General features: G+C 41.8%; 1 protein-coding gene across 3 annotated transcripts in view; it reads right to left on the bottom strand.

The window, feature by feature from the left end:
• KDM1A (lysine demethylase 1A) overlaps window positions 1-17,502 on the bottom strand; it is a 51,354-nt gene that overhangs the window by 19,689 nt on the left and 14,163 nt on the right. For all 3 annotated transcript variants that reach the window (XM_074807349.1, XM_074807348.1, XM_074807347.1), the window contains 6 exons: window positions 16,982-17,115; window positions 12,746-12,824; window positions 11,613-11,705; window positions 10,740-10,846; window positions 8,671-8,752; window positions 6,309-6,403 (listed from right to left, as the gene is read on the bottom strand). In XM_074807349.1, the coding sequence (XP_074663450.1) occupies window positions 6,309-6,403; window positions 8,671-8,752; window positions 10,740-10,846; window positions 11,613-11,705; window positions 12,746-12,824; window positions 16,982-17,115 (590 nt within the window). The remainder of the gene's footprint in view (window positions 1-6,308; window positions 6,404-8,670; window positions 8,753-10,739; window positions 10,847-11,612; window positions 11,706-12,745; window positions 12,825-16,981; window positions 17,116-17,502) is intronic.

Below are 17,502 nucleotides of genomic sequence, written 5' to 3' on the forward strand. Positions count from 1 at the left end.
GGAGGACAAGGGAAGAGCAACTGACATCATCTACCTGGACTTGTGCAAAGCATCTGACATCCTTGTCTCTAAGCTGGAGAGACGTGGATTTGGTGGATGGACCACTGGGTGGATGAGGAATGGGCTGGATGGTCACACTCAAAGAGTTGTGGTCAACAGCTCCATGACCGAGTGGAGAGCAGTGATGAGTGGTGCCCTCAGGGGTTGGTGTTGGCACCGGTGCTGTTTAACAGCTTTGTTGGTGACATGGACAGTGGGATCAAGTGCACCCTCAGCAAGTTCACCAACGACACCAAGCTGTGTGCTGCAGTCACACGCTGGAGGGAAGGGATGTGCCATCCAGAGGGAGCTGGACAGCCTGGAGAGATGGGCCTGTGCAAACCTCCTGCAGTTCAACAAGGCCAAGGGCAAGGTCCTGCCCATGGGTCGGGGCAATCCCCAGCACAAATCCAGGCTGGGCGACGAGTGGATTGAGAGCAGCCCTGAGGAGAAGGACTTGGAGGTGTCAGTGGATGGAAAACTGACTGTGAGCCGTCAACGTCCGCCCGCAGCCCAGAAAGCCACCCGTGTGCTGGGCTGCACCCAGAGCAGTGTGGGCAGCAGGGTGAGGGGGGGGATCCTCCCCCTCTGCTCCGCTCACGTGAGACCCCCCTGCAGTGCTGGGTCCAGCTCTGAGGGCACCAACAGCAGAAGGACACGGACCTGCTCGAGCGGGGCCAGAGGAGGCCACGAAGATGCTCGGGGGGCTGGAGCACCCCCCTGTGAGGACAGGGTGAGAGAGTTGGGGGGGTTCAGCTGGAGAAGAGAAGGCTCCAGGGAGACCTTAGAGTGGCCTCCCAGGACTGAAAGGGGCTACAGGAAAGGAGGGGAGGGAACCTTGATCAGGATACACCCAAGAGTGCTGAAGGAGCTGACTGGGGTGCTTGCCAAGCCACTTTCCATCATTTCCCAGCAGTCCTGGCTGACCGGGGAGGTCCCGACAGATTGGAGATTGGCCAATGTGACACCCATCTATAAGAAGGGTCGGAAGGATGATCCAGGAAATTACAGGCCTGTCAGCTTGACTTCGATACCCGGGAAGCTGATGGAGCAGCTCATCCAGAGTACCATCTCACAACACATGCAGGACAATCAGGGGATCAGGCCCAGTCAGCATGGGTTTATGAAAGGCAGGTCCTGCTTGACAAACCTGATCTCCTTCTACAACAGAGTGACCCGCTTATTGGATGAGGGAAAGGCTGTGGATGTAGTTTACCTTGACTTTAGTAAGGCCTTTGACACCGTTTCCCACAGCATTCTCCTGGCGAAACTGGCTGCTCGAGGCTTAGATGATCGCACGCTTTGCTGGGTAAAAAACTGGCTGGATGGCCGGGCCCAGAGAGTTGTGGGGAACGGAGTTAAATCCAGTTGGAGGCCGGTCACGAGTGGTGTCCCCCAGGGCTGGGTTTTGGGGTCACTCTTGTTTAACATCTTTATTGATGATCTAGACGAGGGGATCAAATGCACCCTCAGTCAGTTTGCAGATGACACCCAGTTGGGTGGGAGTGTTGATCTGCTCGAGGGTAGGGAGGCTCTGCAGAGAGACCTGGCCAGGCTGGAGCGATGGGCTGAGGCCAACTGGATGAGGTTCAATAAGGCCAAATGCCGGGTGCTGCCCTCGGGCCACAACAACCCCCAGCAGCGCTACAGGCTTGGGGAGGAGTGACTGGAGAGCTGCCAGTCAGAGAGGGACCTGGGGGGGTTGATTGACAGCCAGATGAACAGGAGCCAGCAGTGTGCCCAGGTGGCCAAGGCGGCCAATGGTATCCTGGCTTGTACCAGCACTAGCGTGGCCAGCAGGGACAGGGAAGGGATCTGACCCCTGTGCTTGGCACTGGTGAGGCCACACCTCGATTACTGTGTTCAGTTTTGGGCCCCTCACTACAAAAAAGCCATTGAATGACTCGAGCGTGTCCAGAAAAGGGCAACGAAGCTGGTGAAGGGTCTGGAGCACAGGTGTGATGGGGAGCGGCTGAGGGAACTGGGGGGGTTTAGTCTGGAGAAGAGGAGGCTGAGGGGAGACCTCATCGCCCTCTACAACTCCCTGAAAGGAGGGTGCAGAGAACTGGGGATGAGCCTCTTTAACCAAGTAACAAGTGATAGGACAAGAGGGAATGGCCTCAAGTTGCGCCAGGGAAGGTTTAGACTAGATGTCAGGAAGTATTTCTTTACAGAACGGGTTATTAGGCAGTGGAATGGATTGCCCAGGGAGGTGGTGGAGTCCCCATCCCTGGAGGGGTTTAAGAGTAGGGTCGACATAGCGCTGAGAGATATGGTGTAGATGGGAACTGGCAGTGTTAGGTTAATGGTTGGACTAGATGATCTTCAAGGTCCTTTCCAACCTAGTTGATTCTGTGATTCTGTGAATGTGGGGATAGGATGAGGGGTAACAGTTTTAAACTGACAGAGGGGAGATTTAGATTAGATATGAGGAAGAAATTCTTCCCTGTGAGGGTGGTGAGGCCCTGGCACAGGTTGCCCAGAGAAGCTGTGGCTGCCCCCTCCCTGGAAGGGTTCAAGGCCAGGTTGGACGGGGCTTTGGGCAACCTGGGCTAGTGGAAGGTGTCCCCGCCCGGGGCAGGGGATTGGAATTAGATGATCTTTAACGTCCCTTTCAACCCAAACTATGCTATTCCATGATTCTATGAATGGGCTGACAAAAACCTCATGAAATTCAAAGGCAAAGCCTTGAAACTGGCTGAGGACTGACTGTTGGGTATTAGCTCTGAAGAAAAGGATGTGAGGATCATGGTGGACAACAAATTGAAGATAGCATTAGAAAATGCACGCTTCCCAGCAACGTGAAGGTAGCACAAAGAAAGGGAAGAGAAGTGACATTCTGATATTCACATTGCCTGCCTTTTCACAGCTGACATCCAGTGCCCCATTCACAAGCTTAGGCAGCTGTGCAGGCAGTAGAACTTCCCAAAGACTATTCAGAACTTCTAAATCAGTAAATTTTTTGGAGGAAACCAACTCACCACGAATAATCTGAAACTTGCAATCGTTAAGAGCCCATCCTATATGCAGAGAACTTGATTCCATCTTCACTTGTTCAGAGAGAAGTCTTTCTTAATTAGGTAATACCATGGCAAAGACTAAAATAATAACCACACTGTAGAGGAACGGTAATTGGAAGTATAAAACTGCTCAGTCTTGGGTCATCATGCAGTTGTAAGCAGCAAGAGAGATTTATGCCTTCAGTGCAGAGCTTAAAGATGAGGATATACACTCAGTGTATAACTCTTATGTACTTTGCCCTTCAGTAAAATGCAGATAGTGGAGAAAAAGGCATAAACAGACCGGCAGGAACAGCTAACCTTTGAAAAGATACTTGTGTAGATGTGGAAAGCTGTCAAGACAGTATCCAAGGTAGGAAGGGCATCCAATTATTACTTGTCCCTAGACTTCTAGATGTATTCCCTGCTTTAGATATCCGAATTAGCTGATGTATAATGTTTTCCAAGGAGATTTTTTTTTACACTTCCTCAGATGGCTGGGGAATTAGCTAATTTAAAAGCTACAACTTGCCTTCTGTCAAGCACCATGTTTACCAAAATGCCAGAGGGAGAGGTGGAACATTAGCGCTCTTATCTGAGACAAGAAAGGCTGTGCTCTTGGCTGTTATGGTGAACACAGCTTGAGGTTTTGAGGAGTGGGCCAATGGACTTGGGCTCAGGGATAAGCTGAAAGAAAAAGGTAAAGGGACACTATCAAGTTAGTACTTTCTATTGGCAGGGTGAGAAAAACTTCTGCTCCCAGAAGGTACTTAGAAGTTACTTGCCCAATACTCGTTAGTAACCCAATGTGAATGCACCTTTGGAAGAAGGATATCCTGTAGAAAGTTACTTCAGCTTAAACTAAACTTATTTTTCACTGTTTATAAAGCAGTACCTTGACAGCGTCCTTTCAACTGCAGCAAAAAGAAATACAACCTAAGTAGCCTGACAGCTAGTTCAGGATAAGCTCTACACAGCGGGGTGAAAATCAGAGTACTAAGATGTGAAAACATCGCAGAAATTGAAAATCAGCATTTAATTTTTCACAGTGCTAATAATCAAAGGACAAAGTGTGGCAACATTAAAAAAGGATTAATAAAATAACTGCCTTGGTGTAAGCAGCATCATGGAGTATATTAAGGTAAAACAAGAGAAAGCTAAAGTGAGCAGTACACGTCAAAACACACAGCTTTCCAGGTACAACCGCACCACATCTGAGCAAGCAAATTCAAATTTTCTTTCTAGAGCTTCCATTTTCATTTACTTACTCTTTATCACATACAGTAACAACCTTGAACCGTTTAGATGATCATGAGCTACAGGCAATACAGAGATATGATCACAGATACACGCACAGACACTGAGTGTCACATAATCAAGACTGTATTGGCATTTATGGTATCTGGGTGGTAGAAGATTAAAATACCGGTCATCATTACTCACACCACCATTTCTTTTCTTAATTACCTGTCATAGTTAAATGGCTTCAGATTAGATAGTTTAGTCAGATGTTCCAGAAGCTATACATGACAGTCATCTAGGAAACAAGCAGCACACAGGTGCCATCTTATTTATTTATTTTTAAACCAAGGAGGAGCACTCTGATTCATTATGTAGTCACCAAGACAACACTGAACACAAGAAGTGATAAAATTTGGTCTGGAAAAATATCCAGTTACACATACCAAGCTTTGTTTGCAGCTTGTCAGGTAAGCTGACAAATTTTGTGATGTGCCTTTTTAAAATATGACAAGTGTTACAAACTTCCTGTCATTACACTAATAAATGCACACATCTAAACAGCACCGATTTCTTGCTGCAGCAACCACCTTTGAACACAAGGAGGTGATGTTACCTGTCCCATCAGGTTAGCCAAAGGATCAGCAAGAACCTTGTCTGTGCTCAGGGATTCCTCCCCACCCCAGTGCTTGGCAGCACGCAGCCACACTGCCTGTTTCCATCCTGACAGGGTCTCATAGGATGAGCAGCATTTGAATGCAATACAGCAAACACTACAAGGTAATTGGAAGGAATATTCCTTTTCAGACCAACGCTCCACTCCCACTGGCTTCTTCTCTAAGTGCCTATCTGATGGGCTAAGAGAAATTCCTAGACCCCAGGAGCTGCATATGCCTGAGGGGCTTCGCTGGATATAAGCGATCGAGTTGCCGCATACTGTGAGCAGAAAGGAAAGCTGCGTGCTCAAGCTCCAGGTATCACAGTGCTTACCGAGACAATAAAAGCACAGTCTAGAGCTCAAAGTAGCTGAACCGTGTGTCTTATTGGGTGGTGTAAACAGAGGCAGTCTCTTCAAATTGCACAGGGATACATGTGCCCCACTTCGAGATAGCAAAGCATTACTTGGGCAGATGCTGAAAACAGCTGGGAGAGGGGGAACACAGCAGTGCAGGTGCAAGCATGTTACATGCAGGACTGGCTTCACAACACGAGAGCAGACTGACTGCTGGAACTGCCTACAATGCCTTAGTAGCTTTCCCTAAGTTTATTAGAACACCCTATTCACTCGTGTGCAGTAAGAAAAGCTGCAGGTGCCAGGTTGCAACAGGTTTGTGCCAGGGACCGCTTCTGCAGTCCTCTAGCAAGCCCAGTATCCTCATGTGTCTTCTTTCAGAAGTTATGTTTAGTACCATGTTTTAAGATTCAGGAGGTAAAAACACTTCCAGTCAATACATGTGTGAGATTCAGCACTAAACTAGGATCTATCACTTCTACCTCTAACAGCACTCCTTGACACTACAGTGGAAAGAAGTAAAGCTCATTAAAGTTTGTGAATCCCAGCTCTAGTGTATTAGTGCTGAACCATTGCATGCATTCAACCAGCTGGCACTGGTTAATCAATTCTTTAAAAAGCAACAGGTAAGAAGAACAGCCAGAATGAGCTAATTTCAGGGAAAAGGAGTGGCAGCAACAACAAAAGCTAGAGTACCAGCACAGCAGACAATTGCTTCAAAGAGGAGTGAGACAGACAACTGTTTAAGGAAAAACAGAAGTGATTTTGGAAAGAACAAACAGGAACTCAGCTTCCATAAAACCTCTGAAATTCCAAGTTAAAAACTCATGTGGAAAGAACAGGTTTTAAAAGAATAAGTGCAGATATGCTACAATATTACTACACTGCCTAAAAATGGACACACACTTTCATTACTCCCTCTCCCTAGAGCTATCTCCTGCTAGACCAACAGCCTGGTAACAAAAACATTTGAGATACTATTTTTTTTAAAAGGTTCAAGAAAACAGTATCAGACTTACAGCTTGTCCATTTGCTTCATAAAGCGGGCATTTTTGTTTGATCTTAGCCAATTCCATATTCACTTGTTTGCTGACCACAGCCATGGGATTTCCTCCTGGAAAACATTTTGTACAGTTAGCAGAGTACTCCTGCAAATTTGTCTGCAATTAAATGAAAACTCCACAGTTGAAGCTATTTCAGAGACTAAAAACACCAAGTGCAGTGCAAAATGCATACCAGTGAGGTACTATAACACTGCCAAAGGCGGTACTGCAATTCTTGCAACAAAGTGGTGAAAAAAAAAGCCTGCCACCAACACTTAAAGGACAGTATGTAAATAGAACTGATTATAAAACAGAGTCCTAGGGCAGCAGAAACCTCCGTATGATTAAGAGTTTATAGCTATAAACACATCTTCAGAAAGTTTGCGAGCAGAGTATTTGAAAAGTCAAGGAAAGCTCCTACATCTGCACAGTAACTTCAGGAGCTTTTGAAAATGTGGTGACATGGAGATGGAACCCAAAGAATTCAGTCCCTAAAAACTTGGTGGAACTCCAACAAGTGAATACTATCTATGAAGGTGAACCACGTACACCAACTGTACCTGGAAGATATGTAACTAAACACATTAGAACACAATCTAGGAGATTCCACATAAAAACACAAGAAAGGCAGAGAGCATCAACTTTGAGCATCCAGATTCACTAAACATCAAAGCCTCTCTGGAAGTACAGGAGAGGAAATGAAATGAAGGGGCAGAAATGGAAAATGGCAGAGAGGAGAGGCAACATGGGCTTCCTCCACAAAATTAACTTTGGGAAAAGTTTTTCGTATTTAGCTTCCCAATGTTCTCTGATTCTGCAATCCAAACAAACCCAGAGCCTTGGCTCAAAATAGAGGGGGAAGTTTAGCCATCCTAATACCTTCTTGTCTTTAGAGGTGACTGAACAAGCAGAACAGAGTTCTGAAGTAGGTCTAAATAAGTTCATGTTTCAAGTTCAACAGCCTACTAAAGACTCAGTTCTTCCATAGTTTACTAACAAAACCAGAAGAGATCCCATAACTTCGGTCCATCACTGTCCCGAACCACAAGCTCAACCCCTTCAGTAGTCTTCCCTCCTCACATCTCTTCCAGATTCAGAAATACGAAGGATGCTCTTCAAACCATCTTCTTCACTACAAGAATCTTCCTTTCTCCATAGCATATGGTGCCTCATTCAAGGCAAAGGGTAGATTCTTTTGGAAAAGAAACACCCATGATGAATTAAGTATAAAAATATTAGAGTCTTTCACTAGGCAACCTTAAATCTGTTTTACCAGGAATGTGCAACTTCAGTACATACACCTTCTGAATGCAATTTTATAAAAGACTAGCCATAAGACAGACACCAAGTTTTGGCAGTCCGCAAAACTCAGTTAGGTTTTATTACAGGTTTTATAATATTTTATCATTTCATTGCATTACTGAAGGGTATTCCACACTGAACACCTGCCTATCATCTTAGCAGAGTAACCAGTATCAATAACTGATGACATCCCGTAAACCAGCATTAAATAGGAAGAAACAGGGCTTGTTTGCCATTATTTTTACAACTATTTTTGAAATCACTTAAGGGAAAGGGCTTTTGGGGTTTAAATCCTGACTTCTCTAAGAGGACTTTTCACTTTAGAATGGCTCTGCTCTTCATTCCCCCTCCTCCCTTTTTTTCCCATCTAAATGAAAAAACATATTCCATCTCTTTGGGGTCTCTCCCACCTTATAACTTTGCTATTTATTTGCTCTTACTTACTTTGCTCTTAGCTACTCAACTAATCCCCTCACTACGTTCCTACTTCTCCATGTTCGATTTTAGCGTATACTTTGGAAGATCCAAGGGAACAACTAAGACAGTTACTATGAAATTCAGTCTGCAGACCTGAGCTCAGAGGCCACTGGCAGTTGGGTAAAGCAACTTTACAAACACTTGCTCAGCAAGTGCAGTGAACCCAGTGCAGAGACCACCTTAAAGGAACTGGGCAAATGAACAGACACACAAAAGGACAGCATGCTAAGGGAAGAGCAAAGAATTCCACTAAGCACAAGCAAACTGTAAAAAAATGGATCTACAACAGTTTGATGACACAACAAACACCTGTATGACTTCAGTGACCAATGAGAGCCAGGCACCAAGAAAAATCTTGGCTTTTAGTGTGGGCTGCCATCTGTTCTGAAGAGTCACTGATGAAAAATGCTAACTGCCCAAGAGGCTGAAATAGAACATCTGTTTTTTAATAGTTAAAAATACCCAATTATTTTGGCCATGAAATAGCATAAGGTTTCAGATTTGTAACATCTTGTCCCACAATCTTCTTCCCCACTCCTTTTTATTTTGAAAAACTCACCAAGTCCTGTTACCACCATTGCTCCTAGATCAGCAACATAGTTCCCTTTGCGAAAGGTAGCAACTCTTCCTCCTACTCGGTCCTTTTAAAAGCACAATATATTAAACCTCTGGTAACATTCAACAATACATCTCACTTAAATATAATCACTGAAACTTCTACAGAAAGTGGTGTAAGTATTCTCTTATCCACAGATTAATAGAATGTACAATTTTCCAAGAACCTCTGCAAGCAAACACTTGATCTCAATTAATTTGCTTAAGTTAAGGAATAAAATATTTAAGTTGCATTTAAAAGAAAAAAAAAGTAAAAGAAAAAACCTGATTTGGACAGATTTACATATATATCTACAGTAGAATCTACTGTGAGTCTAAAAACCAATCCTTCATCGTCCATGGGTATATTAAGTTACACACTAGATATACTCCTCCCTACCACAAAATCCAATAGCCCTATAGGAAATGATTCAGCTATGCTTGAGAAAACTAAATTTTAGTGTTAGAAAAACCATCACCCAATTATTCCCATCTATTTTCCACAGAAGAGCCAGCTATCAATCAAGAAGATAAACCACAAGTTCACAGTCCATTTTAGAAGCAGGAATAAGTTTTTGATTCTTGACACATACTCCTGACTTAAGGCTGACACTTGTTTTCCTACCATTTTAAATTTAGTAAGGAAAAAAAAAAAGCCACCATTCCCTATTCTCAGTCCAGCTGGCAAGATGATATCAGATAGAATTAACAATTACATTGGGCAAAGATCCCAAACAGCTACCAATTCATATAAAAATGTAAAGTTTAATTTTTAGTAATTAAATCAGCAACTCAGAAGCATGTAAACTAATAGCCTAAAGTTACAGAAAATGAATGGGTGCAAAGAAACTACCACCTGAATCACTGAAATCATAATGCAAGAAAACACCACACAGCCTTACAAAATAAAAAAACCCCAGACTACTCAAGAAGAGATGCAGCAGTCTAGAGAACAATGACTGAAAAATACTGTGCATTATTTTTAAATAGCCTCTTGCCAGATCTACATACGGGTTATAACAAAGATGCATAGAACAAAACCAGGATACAGCACAGATCTCTCTCTTCCAGCTTCAAAAAAAAAAAAAAGACAACCAAAAAACCAAACCAAACAAACAAGAAAAACCAACAATACATTCAGGTGAGCAAGAGATTCCTAAACAATTAGACTGTTGTTCGCCCCTTTGCACTGGTGGTATGGAACCCGTGAAGCACAGAGCCAGCATTGCTCCCTCGCAGCGAGAGCAGTAGTTAGCAAAATTAACATCTTGATACATTACTCTAATAAAAAACTTAAGCTGATTATTTTAATCTGTGCTAGAAAAGTGTCAGAAGTAAATATACAAAGAAAAGGAATTCAGAAAGTAAAACATAAGATAAATTCCAATTTAACTGGCCAATGGATTTATTTATTTTCAATGAGCATCAAGCTGTTCTCAATTGACTCAGCTGTATGAAAAAAACTCCAACTTTTAAAAAAAGATTCTACTTAGGGCTGGATATAAGAGAATACCTTATTACTGGAAGAACTATCAGCTAGTTCACACAGCACAAAACGTAGCTCGGTAAGTTTAAAGCCTCTGTTAAGCACACAGTAATAAACAAGGAAAGAAGTAACATGGACTTAAAAGGTGCAAGAAAAATATCCTGCCTGATGTTGTATGGCAATTCCAAACAATGATTCTATTTAATGGGCAAGTTCTTGAAATACAGACTTGCATTCTGTTTTCCAGTGAAAAATCATCTCCTAATCATGAAAGGAAGAAGATTCCAGCCTGTTGTCACTGGTGTAAGTGTATGACACTAGCACCTGCTGTACAGTCCAACCCTGAGAAAGCATTGGCCAACTCCCAGTGAGAACAGACACATTTGTTTCCTAATGAGACAGGTTTAGTACTCAATAACACATCCCAGCTGACTGTTACCTACACAGAAGCTTGGCCATGCTGCTGGGATGCTTCGCCTTATGCTAGTACTGAATGTGGTTTCTGCTTAAGTTTCTGTATAGAAGTAAAACAGAATGAAAATTTATACCCTGGCTTCCAGAACCGTGACATCCATTCCGAAACTCTGCAACTGGCGAGCTGCTGCCAACCCAGAGACTCCAGAACCAATAATGATCACCTTTCCCGTCTTCTTGGCTAAAGAAAGGGAAAAATAAGCTACAGGCTCTGTATGTGTAATACATTGGAAACAGTCACGTTAAAGTTGCATTTAAGAGATATCAAGAACAAAAAGCAGCTTCCTTCTCATGGGTAGTTCTGACAGAACAAACTCTTCAACAAAAATAGCCACATAAAGAAAATTGAAGTAATTATGTGCATAATACGGTAACAGTAAAACACTTCACAATTTTTCTTAATGAGTTACATACAAGAAAAATACACCAGTAGTGCATCTGTGACAAGGAAGAAAACAGGAAGAAAAATACTTCTGAAGGACAACTGTTTGAAGAAGAAACTGATTCTTATTAAGTACTGTGGGATAAAGTATCATAGTTTTATTTCTTTCTGCCCCAGAAAAGTAAAACCTAGAAAGGACAGACAAGTTCACTTGTAAATTTAAGCACCATATAAGCATGTAACAGATGTAAGTACAGTATCATGTTTCTGTCTTTTGTTATTCAAATGAGGAACAAAAATAACTCATTGAACAGTGACAACCACTGAATTATCTACAGAAGATTTGCAAACATTTTCCTTCTTAAGGTGATTTACTTAAAAACATGGCTTCTCCCTGCCAAAACAAAAAACATGAACATCTAGAGCCAGATGGTTTTCCAGCCTTTTTTTTTTATTTTTTCAACACTGCAATCCTAAAAAAAAAAAAATCACTCAAAAATTTATCCTAAAAAAAAAAAAATCACAGAACAATAAAACAAAACTCCAGCAATTTTAAGTTTCTTACTTGGAAGGGGCTTCACTCTTTTGTAGATACCAAAGTTGATTAGACCGTGTCTCTCCAGATAGCTGTGTACTCTGTGAACGAGCACCGTATCACCTAAAAATCGTAATGTTTTAAAATTATTCTTCGTAGCAGAGTATGTTCATAGCACCTACATACTGAAAACATTTCACAAGCAAACCTATCACAGCAGCAACCGAGCAAAGTCACACTGAACATGTGCCCTTCTGCACCCCCCAGCTGCCCTGCTGAAGAACCCATCTTCCTGAAGAAGTCTGAGGTTAAAGTTTTCTGGAAGCTGCAAGCTGTTTTCCATGCTATACTGCAGTTTTGAATACTGCCTGAAAAGCTGACCAGGACATTAAATGCTTCTATTTATCTAGTGTGGAAGAACACCTTTTCTGAAACTGACTGCAGAAATCCAGAGATCTTTACACAGATTTGTCAGTATTAAGCCAACCCATTACTGAAGCACTGATTCATCACTTTTATTTATATAAACACAATAATTCGCTATTTTGCAATACTTGACAGCGTATCTGTGTTCATTTCACCATTATTTTCTTCTTTAATTACTTTTTCTTTATGGCTCCCCTCCACCCTTTTCTGGTTTATTAGGATCTTTTTTGAGAGGGGTGGAATGGCCTGCATTTGCAAGCAGTAACTCCTCGTTCTTTTACTGCCTTCTTTCATCAAGGCAAACCTATTCAAGTCTTACACAACTTTTTAATGTCTCCCAGAAACCTTATGATTAAGAAAATCTCACAGCTGCAAACCACCATTAAATTGTAGCAAACCTTAAAAGCTGCATGTGAATTCACTTGCAGAAAACTTCTGTAACAACCCATCTTTTTACCAGCTTTTTTGAATTCTGCTAGGGATATATTTCTTTACCAGACAAATGAACCCTAACAAACCTGAAACATGAGCATACTGCGATATCTCATTCTGTGCACGAACACTCAGGGAGCTCCACTAACAAAAGGACCCATCTGAAGCCCTCTCTTGATTCTGAGCAGCTTTTCCCCAACCAAAACTGAAAAAGAACAGCAATGACACCTACAGTAAAAGACTTGACTTACTATTATAAGGTGTTTCTAATAGCAATGACACCTACAGTAAAAGACTTGACTTACTATTATAAGGTGCTTCTAACTGTTGGATAGTTGCCTCAAATGTCAACTGAATCTTTGGGTTATCCAACCAGAGCTGCAGCTGTATTTAAAGAAACAATAAGACACATTACATTAAGCAATACAAAAGAGGTGTTTTCCATGTGTGCGTTTGTTACCAAATACAGTTAGATGATGAAACCCTCTAACGAGTTAAACTTTGGCAGTGCTATCCAAGCAGCACTGAACTTTGCCTTCCAGTGTTCTTGGGAGGTGCAATACAGTCAGTTTTAACTTCCCACACCACTTCAAGTAACTAGAAATGCATCGAGTTAGCAATCTGCTATTCACACACAGAAGAAAACATACACTGAAAGAACAAAAGCTACAAAATGGAAGCGCCAGAATGCTTATTCGTACAGCCTGCCTCCCACCTGCATGGCAAGTGTGATGTGTGTGATGTTTTCACTGGGCATGCAACAGCAGCCAGCATCTGACTTTTCAGCATCACTTGTCACGTTATTTTTGTAAAAGCTACAGAAGTACTTATCACCTTGTGAAGTTTATTTCTCTCAGACCTCTAATCACCTAATCCATCCTCACTGATATAAAACACTACCATGGACTACACTGGCCACATATACACAAGAAAGAACATTTAGAGGACAGTCACAGTTCAAAAATCAAGCAAGAAGAGCTGCCTGTGAAGTAATAATTATGTCACTTCATGTTAGAAAAAAAAAGCACAGAGTAATAGAATCACAACTATTTTCCCAACAGAACTCCTGCTTCATGGCAAGGGTGGCAATAGTTAATAAATAACATTTTACTGTTCAATGCCTAGATCTAGGTCATACGTAGCATCTCCACACCATTTTATATTTCAGAATTAGTAATTTATTTGGGTATTTCTGTACAATTGCACTACTGAACTTCACAGATCCTCACAGATACCAAATTAAAGTGGATATCATACAAGTGTAATGAATAGGAAAAGTTAAGGATTTCCATATAATTTGGGAGGCCATCTGAGGCAGATTTCATCTTTAGCATCGTACTTTCTTCCACTTGTTTTCCAAGTAATTTTTAACAATGTTCTTTCTGATCATTTCTGAGTGTGGAACTAACCATTCTGTAGTACTACGTACTGTAACGCTAAGATTCCGTTCTCCAGTGGAAGAGTACAAAGCCCATAATCTGTATTTTTATATATAAATATCGATCATAGAATCCCAGGTTGGAAGGGACATCAAGGGCCATCTGGTCCAACCTTTCTTGGCATAAGCACGGTCTAGACAAGATGGCCCAGCACCCTGTCCAGCTGAATCTTAGCAGTGCCCAATGTTGGGGAATCCACCACTTCCCTGGGGAATTATTCCAGTGGCTGATTGGTCTCATTGTGAAAAATTGTCCTCTTGTGTCCAAACACGATGTCCCCAGGGGTAACTTGTACCCATGACCCCTCACCTTTTCCATGTGACTCCTTGTAAAAGGAGAGTCTCCATTTTCTTTACAGCCACCCTTCAAATACTGGAACATGGTGATAAGGTCTCTCCTAAGCCTCCTCTTCTCAAGGCTCAACCAACCCAACTCTCTCAGCCTTTCCTCACATGCCAGGCTTCCCAGTCCCTTGATCATCTTTGTGACCCTTCTCTGGGCCCTCTCCAGCCTACCCACATCTTTTTTGTATAGTGGGGACCAAAACTGAACATGGTATTCCAGGCGTGGCCTGACAAGCGCTGAGTAGAGTGGATGATGATTTCTTTATCTCTGCTGGTGATGCTCTTGTTGATGTAACCCAGCAGCCCGTTGGCTTTCTTTGCCGCTGCAGCTCACTGTTCACTCACATGGAGCTGCTTGTCCACCAGGACCCCCAGGTCCCTTTCACAGAGCTGCTCCCCAGCCGGGTAGATCCCAGCCTGTGCTGCACTCCTGGATGATGTTTTCCCAGGTGCAAGACCTTACACTTGTCTTTGTTGAACTTCTTAAGGTTCATCTCCATGTATGTATATAAACCTCCATATGTACATATATACACAATTACTTCCATTATTCACATTAGTTTACTTTTACTTACAATTAAGTTAATCTGCTATGTTAACACCCAGTTACTCAGAAGAGTCTTCATCTTTTGCAGTGTTTCTAGTCCTCATTTTACTACTTAAAATAACTTCGCATGTGCAGCAAATGACCATTTCTTTACAAATCCTGATTTTTAGACACTCTATGAATATACAGAACAGTCCAGGCCTTAAGATTTTACAGGTTTCAAATCACAACTGCCCAGCACTACCACAACAGATCACTTATCCTACATTCTGCTTTGTAAATGTTCATGATCTGCTTTAACCAACAGTAATTGAACAAGAGCTTTTACTGTTCTGGGTTTTTCCTTTTCATTGGTTGGTGGGTTGGGGGGGGGGTGGGTGTTTTGGTGTAGAGGGGATTCACCACAAGAAGTGGATCTCTTTTGTTCACTTTCTCAGTCCTTTGAATAACTCAGATGGACCGTAAATGATGATTTCCCTTTATAAAAGCTACTTTGAGCCTTCCAAAACACATTTTTACTTACCAGGTCATCCATTCAATTCTTCATTCCGTTTGTTACTAGGCAAATTGGAAATAGCAGACTTACTAGTCTGACTCCTCTATCCTGCAGGAACTCTGGGTGTTCATGCCCTCTTCAGTACTTTCAAACCCCTTGGTACAGTGCCAGCTCTGAGTAAGAGGATGCACACTGCTGTTCACAGCTCTTCCCCAGCTCTGCTGGGCACTGGGTTTGTATTACTATTTGCTTCCCTTGCTGTTCTAGAACCTCTGCTATCCTGACTGGAGGAGATCCTCTCTCAAGTCTTCCTCAGAGAGGGATTCCTGCTTAGGAACTGCTCTGAGTTCCTCCATAGCGAATAAGGACCAAACACCAGCAATGCAGCTTTTCTAGTGCAATCCTGCAAACACCCCTTCCAAGCATTCCTTTAAATCCCAGTCATTTCTTCGTTTCAGTGGAAGGTTTTTTTTGCTTCCAATGCGTTTGTAAAAGGATTACTCACTATACGTTTTGAGCAAACTGTGTTTCAAACTTTTTGACTTGCCTTGCTCTGTTTTTATACATCTCATGACTTCCCAAAAGTTACAACTTAGGTTAATTAGAGGGAGATTTCACAGGAATAGCAAAAGTCATGCTCTTAGCATGAAGATATATAACATGCATAGATTTCAAATAACTTTAAGTTATTAAGCATTGGATGCTACCACGGTTAATACACTGTGATGCCACTTGATCATCTTCAGTCTGTGAAAAGAATGGTGCATAAGGTGTTTTCTCTCTTAACTATGGTAACAAAGCAATTTTCAAAATATATCTTGCTTTCCTACTGCTAATTTTTCTAACATGACTTAAGTTTTCTAAAACACTCTTTCGTAAGTACAGGATGAAGCCCTGAACCCTGTTTGTGTGCTGAGGAACCTAAAAGCATTGTCACAGTTTAAAAGCATGATCTGCAAAACACAGTACTACTGTTTAAGTTTTATTAAGGTTTAAAGGTTTAAGGTTTTTTAAGGTTTAAACTTCATGCACGTTTGCCTGAGTCAAGTGAATGATCTCCCCAATGAATTATTTGAATATTGCCCCTTCTTTCTAGATTTTAAGTTGCACGGAACTTTTGAACTGGGCAGAAATGCTACAAACATTCAGAAGCAGAGTTTCATTTCTTCAGTGTTACAATTTCTTTTATGAAATCAAAGCTGGCAAAGTATTCTGTTCTGAGAATAAGCCACACGACCAGCTTGATGTCTCAGTATTACAGCAACTGAATGATAAGCAAAGTAAAAAAATAAAAGCTGAGAGGTTTGCTTTTTTTTAAGCAACAACGTATTTGATTATTATTTTTAAGTATTCTACAGACACTTCTTTAAACTGAGATCAAGTAATTGAACATTTGCACCAGCTTTCTCTTTACTTTTTAAAAGCTGTATTAGCTGAATCATGTAGTTTTCATTGCTGCTATGACTACGTTTTAGATACTGTAAATATACCACAGATTCTTTATGCTGCTTCAAAGCATTGCCTCAATCAAGAGCTGGATAACACCTTCCTTAGCAACTCAGAGCATGATAGGATGCCAGAAATGAAACCCGACCATCTCAAAAACAAACAAACAAAAAATCTACCAACTGTTAGACATGGTAACTGCCAAAAGTCTTTGCAAGGTATACAAATGTCCTACCCTTTTTTCATCAATACTTTTACAATAAACTTACGGTGCGGTTCCTGATGTACAGAAACACCTTCTGAGTCTGCTGTGGCCCACTGATTATATCAGGGAAGCAGGCAGCTTCTTGAGATGTCATACGGTCATGTGGAAGTCTACTCTGGAAAGCTGCACCCTCCACACCTACAATAAAAAGACAAGTTGTCTACAGGCACTGCAAAAGGAACGGTTAAACAAGTATTTTAATACTACCCTTCTCCTAGCCAGTCCATCTAGCCATGAGGTGACACGGTGGCCAATTTCACGTCATGCTTTCATTTAATCCTTTATTTACTTCTGCAAGACATGCAGGTTCCCAAGTCAACAGTTCTTAGAAGTACAGGTATCATCTAGGGTTAGTGAAAAAGCTATACTACAGGGCAGGGGGGAACTGAAAAATAAGGGGGGCAGAGGCACATACCAATCTAATATATAATATTATATATAGTCTAGATAATACATATATATCATAATATGAATAAAACATAACTGCTTTAGATGCTGTCCTTCATTTGTGTGGTTTCCAGTTTC

Source organism: Strix aluco, chromosome 26 (genome assembly GCF_031877795.1).
Source record: "Strix aluco isolate bStrAlu1 chromosome 26, bStrAlu1.hap1, whole genome shotgun sequence".
Classification (NCBI taxonomy): Eukaryota; Metazoa; Chordata; class Aves; order Strigiformes; family Strigidae; genus Strix; species Strix aluco.